General features: G+C 39.7%; 1 protein-coding gene across 1 annotated transcript in view; it reads right to left on the bottom strand.

The window, feature by feature from the left end:
• Positions 1-2,925: 2,925 nt before the first annotated feature.
• The window catches only part of LOC146190945 (cytochrome P450 2A7-like), a 27,978-nt gene continuing 24,926 nt past the window's right edge, over positions 2,926-5,977 (bottom strand). Inside the window, exon 8 of the mRNA XM_084599874.1 lies at positions 2,926-3,727. Coding sequence (XP_084456000.1) covers positions 3,552-3,727 — 176 coding nt within the window. The 3' untranslated portion in view covers positions 2,926-3,551. The remainder of the gene's footprint in view (positions 3,728-5,977) is intronic.

The following is a 5,977-nucleotide window of genomic DNA, read 5'->3' as shown; positions in this document are numbered from 1 at the left end:
CCGCAACCTTGGGCACAGTAGTCGAGCACCTTAACATTGCACCACAATGGCTTCTTTTTCTTTATTGCAGTGCACCACCATGGCGGGGCAAATGAATCGGAAGTTGCTTGGGTAAGAACGGAAAGCGGTTCGCGGGCCGCGATCATCGTAGCTGGATTATCACGATTGATTTTTTTCTACGACGTGAAAAAATAAGATACACCTTTAAAAGTGCCAAGCAGATGTGGCTGTCACGAACTGTACTTCTAAATGTAGCTGCCAGACAAGCCTCCTTGTCGAAACGTTGACTTGGCTTGCGAAAGGCGGCTCCCCCTCAACCTTTGTTCAGTTATCTTTTATTCTGCGTGGCATCTTCGTTTTCTTGTTATATCATGACCTTGATACTTTCCGGGAATATAGAGTGTGTTTGATGAACTTCCCGTGTGCCACTTCTACGCATAAAGCCTCGGTAAAATAATAATTGAATATAACTTTAAACTCGCTAAAGCATCAGTCTTACTTTTTGGCTTTTACCAAAACCTGGTTTTCTAATGTAAATATATTGTTGAATTTAGGGAATACAAACATGTATCATTGTTCCGTAATGCTATGAGGGGTATATGTAAACACAGTATGTAAACACAGTATATGTAAACAAAACCTTGAGCTTTAGTGTTGTTTCAGACTATTGCCAAATATGTCCTCATTATAAAACCGCTAACACAAAGTGAGAGAGCATAGTATGTGCAGTATTGTATCGGCTTTCTCCTAAAGCGTTATCTGTGTTCCTTGAATTTGTTCAAGGAATGCTGGGATCCTGCTTGCAATGTACTTCATCAGTTGTCGTTGGTGATTTTGACGTGGACGTTCTTTGCCCTTACCTGAATAAGCAAAATCTTATCCATGTATCTCTTTCATACGGTTATAAAACTGTTATACGTATGCCAACAAGGGTAACAGGCGATCTGGAACTTGGCTAGATCATTGCTTGACGAGTTGTAACTTTGTTAATATAGGGTCTCATGCGCACGTGAGTGACCGTTTATCGATATTGCTCATTCTAACGCGTTTTACTCAACGCGGTGTGCGAATCTCACACCAGCGGATGGAGTACACAGTAAATAATGAAGAAACAACTCAGTTTTAAATCAAAGAATGACATCAGAAACAAATTGGAGCTTGTTTATTGCTTAGGGAATCCAGTCGCGGCATATGATTCATTAGTCGAGAAAATTTACAGCACTTACAGCCATTTCTAGGAATTGAATTTAAGAAAAACAGAAAGGCACTTTTCAAGAAAAAAAAAAGGGACATGGTAGACTTTTTCGATTTTATGAAGACTAGAATTTTGGATTACATAAACGAACATATAAAAGAGCTGAAAAAAAAAAAAAAACAAGCTGGTATATGACATTAGAAAAGAGCTCAATTTATATTGAGAATGCAAGTTTCAAGTACGAGGAACAATTCAAGGAACTTTTTATATGCTTGAGCCAGTGGCTCGAATAATTCTACCCTTGATTGCAATTTATATTAGAGCTAGGTAATCGCGGGCCCAGTTTACCTTACTAATACTACAAATTAGAAATCTATACCAAACGCTAAATAAAAGTAGTGCTGGCAGAGGATCGACTGAGAGCGCTACCCATCAAGCCAGTTGTGCACATCATTATGCACCCATTAGAACATATATGTAACCTAATTGTAATTGACGGGATTCTTTCTGATTAATACAAGGTTACAAGAGTAGGTGTAGTTTATATAGTTAGGGATAAAACTAACATGAACCACTATAGACTTATTTCTGTATCGCCAATTTTTTCGAACATAATAGAACAACTTACCAATATTCGTTTTCTAATTACTGCCAGCGAAACAACGTCCTAGTAGAAGGCCAGTACGGCTTGCGAAAGTCAAAATTACCGTAAACGGGCTTGCTAAATATTAAAGATAAAATAACCGACAACTGCGAGCATAATTTATGAACGATTGGGCTGTTTCTCAATTGCAAGAGGCATTTGACACTAAACATGAATTCTTACTGCAAAAATGACAACACTGCAGAATTGGAGAGGCTGATCTAGAATTATTTACAAGCAATGAAGAGTGGTAAACCAAGCGTAATCCGGTATTGGTGCATTCTTTTATGGGATACATAAAACGTCAATACTTGGTCCGTTGTTTTTCTTCTTTGCATTTGTGATATCGTGTTTATGCGCGAACACCAGATATTGTTCTAAATTCTGATGACACTAGTTTTTTTTTTTTCCAGCAGCAGATATAGGAGATATTGAGTGACAAACAAATTTCTGGCTTTATAACCTTATGCGTTAGTGAATTAGCACTTAACACGAAAGGTAGAAAATACATTGTGTTCCGACCAGAAAATGAATGTATTACAGACCTCTCCATTCGTTTTGTTGATGAACCTGTCAAATGCGTTAAACCCCATAAGTGATTTGGTGATAGGTTTTCAGGAGCGCTTAAATTGACGTGCACATGTTGCAACAACCCAAACAGATATATTAAGGACGATCGGAATCACTTACAAATTAGAAGCTCTGTTACCACCCTGTTAAATAACAATTACACTTTAGTACACTCCAGACTGCACTACTGTCTTCTTGATTAGGGTACGACCACGGAAACAAATTTGGAAAACTTAATTGTGTTGTAAAAAAAAAAAAAAATGTGTGAAATACAAACTGCCCCGCGTTTGCCCATTCTGCCCGATTATTTCAAAAGCACCGAGTGCTGACTATCAGAAACATATTTTATGAGAAATTAGCAATAGATATTTATTATCAAATGGAACAGAATGCACTACTGTGGTTAGCGATATATATCCATAAACGAGACCTATGACATCAAACATACCGCTTATAACAAAGATTAGATTTGCACGAACTGCGAAACGGAAAAGTTCACATACGAGGTTTTCGAGTTCGTGAATAAACACTGCAGGGCTGTGATTACCATCACAGAAAGTACCTCATTGCAGGCTTTTAATAATAAACCTACCTCCTGTGCATAAAAGTTTCAGCATTTTTCTCTTTTCTTTTATTCAGAGTGCCAAGACTGCGCCTAATAAGCTCATTATGAATGCGTCAATCTGGTTACCACCTATCTTCCTGTCTTCATATGTAAATGTAATTTTTCGTGGCTTTGCATCTCTCATGCTTTATTTCTAATATTTCACAGCTGTGCATTTCTTGTGTTACTGTTAGAAGTTTTCACTGTTTTGTATTAATGTAATGTAAATGATGTGTTTGCATGTGGGAAGGGGCCGACACTATGTCTGGAATTTACTGCCTTTGCTCCTTTGGCAACCTCTGCTACCCGGATAAAACACTTTCGCAACTGACTTTTCACTTCTCAGATTCTATAACTGCCATACGTGCACAAACTTAACTAGGCTGCTGTGAAGTGTTTTATGGGATTTTCCAACATTTAAAACTTATTTATTGCAAGCTCTTACCTGTAAAGACAAAACGAAGCAAAACAAGAAAGCGCCCACAAAGGACTAGGTAAAAGCAACGAGCATACATTTTGCTCACGAATCTTGGACACATCTACCTCGGTGTAAACCTCAGCTTGTATCGGTTGAATTCAACCAGGGGAATATCTATAGAGTCGAGATCATGTATCTTCCCTTCTTCAGGGAGAATGCGGTACTTCTGAAGAAGGCATGTGATGTAGAGGAAAATCTCTACGGATGCCAGGATCTCTCCAGGGCACATTCGTTTTCCTGTTGCAAAATAGAAACACAACGAAGCAAAGAATCAGAGCTGATTTTATGACCCACTGCATCTGAAGCCCATGCAAAATTTGTAGCAGCTGCACATAATTATTACTGAGGCAATATCTGGAAATAATTTAATTAAAAAAAATGACACCGAAGACAAACAGAAATCGGCCTGCATTGGCTGATTACCGAATTCTACAGGGCTTCTTAGCGCCTTAACAGAATTATTTCCATTGCTTTCTAGGGCTTTCACTAAAGGTGGATAGGTGGAGCGTGTGTCACAGGCTCGAATTCGTCGGATAACTTAGGCCAGGTGTCACTGTTACCGGTCGTTTTTGCAGCCAAATTGCGCTGAAGTAGTTAGTTTTTGGTGCGAGGAACGAGGCCAGTTTTTAACCTAGCCTGCACCGTTATTCGCCTTATATAGATGAGTGCATGGTGTATTTCTCGTTCTTTACGTCTAGTCTGAATAGAGCTATAGTTTACAACTATTTTTTTTTTTTTGGCTACATCTTCTTATGCTCAAACATATTCGCAGTGAACGAAGGCCCAGAAACTACTCTTCTTGAGTTTTTTTTCGCGCTCATAAGTTATATTGACCAGTAACTGATTTTGATATGAATGCACATTTTAACCATTTGCACAATTTGTATTACGATAGCAGATCGTCTTTTTTTGCGCACTAGTTTATCAGAACAACTACCCTTGCGCTGTCTGTTTCTAAGCAGCAAATTGAAGACACATGATAAACGTAACAAATTTACAATCTTTTCAGCCAATTCCGTTCGAGTGATACCGTTGGCTCGCCTGAATGTACAAGTGCAATCGCAGTGAAGGCAACAACAGAGTGCGCGCCAATCCTTCTTTGACGAAATCGCTGCGTCGTGGCAGCATAGTGTCAATTTCGTAAAACAAAACACTATCTTTTTCTTTAATAGACTTGAATAAACATGTGACCGGTATACGCGCCATGGGGTTCATATCTTAGCGTAGACATATCTATTATTAAGATGCGTAAGAAATGGAGGCGCCGAAGAAGTGCAGATGTGACACAGGACCTTGTTGGGGTCTATCTTTCCCATGATGTACTACGCCTAAGACTTCGCTCACGTCAAGAGCAAGCCGCTAACAGATTGGCTGTAAACGTATTCGGGCACAATTTAGCAACCGCCTTTGTCGGAAATCATCTTTGAGAGAGAAAGAAAGAAAGAGCGAGAAGAAAGCAGATAGATTAGCCAGGAACCGTCCAGAGCACAGCAGAGTACTCGTCACTCGTCGCCAACCTCGTGGTACTCCCACATAAAATGTTCCACCTGCTGCTCTTAGGCACACATGCCCCCCAAAAAGTAATCGGCCATGCCTATGACGGCACAGATGGCAAAACAATGGTGGTGGATGAAAAAATGAAAGCATCACTGACATATGTTTAGAACCATATGGCTGGTGAAGGCATAGTGAATAGTTGCTACGGGGCATGGACTTGATCTAGCACTTGTTTGAAAAAAAAAAAAAAATCCACGAGTTCTTACTCTACATGTCTTTTTGTAGGGATATGCGGGATCTATTTATAAAAAAAAATGAAGCTACACAAGTGTCAGAGTTCTGCAGACCGGATGCTCTCTTCAGCTCACACACATTCAAAATGAACGATGAAAATTAGAACTTTCAGGAAACTGGGTCAGGTTAAAAGGGGGCACAAGGCAGAGGGTGTCACTTGTATGGAGGGATGTCTGACTGCTTATTGTGAAGAATATTTTCCCGTGAAAAGTAAATCATTCGATGCTTCGCATAAATTGAACTAAAAAAGTTAATTCAAGTGGCTTTGCGCTTTCAATGAATAGCAAAAAAAATTCACGCCTCCTATGCCCTCTGCCTAAAGAACGTGCTCTACTCAGTACTGAGAGCACTCCTGTTTCTGAAGTAAGGCGGCGAGCATTACTCTCCATGTGGACTAGGTTGGTAGAGAAAGACACCACATTTAGCTTTCATTTTTTTTTGTTGCTCGCTGCTGTCCAGATAGCTTGCTTCAGTCCACAGTTCTCTTGGATCCATCCTCACTGCTTCGATTTAAAATTACCAATTGACCAATCGAAAACACCGGACCATGCGGATTGTGGTCTGAGGCTATATTCGCCACACTGTTCTCATGCAAGTGCTTTCGCAGTTGTTCAGCAAAAGTTTTCATCGTAATCTTCATTAGTTTAGGGTGCCTTAAGTTGTCCCGCATTACCAGCGCTTGGCTTGGGCTAATCA

The sequence above is a fragment of the Amblyomma maculatum genome, chromosome 4 (genome assembly GCF_055883805.1).
Source record: "Amblyomma maculatum isolate TAMU_Amacu chromosome 4, ASM5588380v1, whole genome shotgun sequence".
NCBI classification, from domain to species: domain Eukaryota; kingdom Metazoa; phylum Arthropoda; class Arachnida; order Ixodida; family Ixodidae; genus Amblyomma; species Amblyomma maculatum.
Note: the sequence above shows the minus strand (reverse complement) of the source record. Positions and strands in the feature narration are given on the sequence as shown.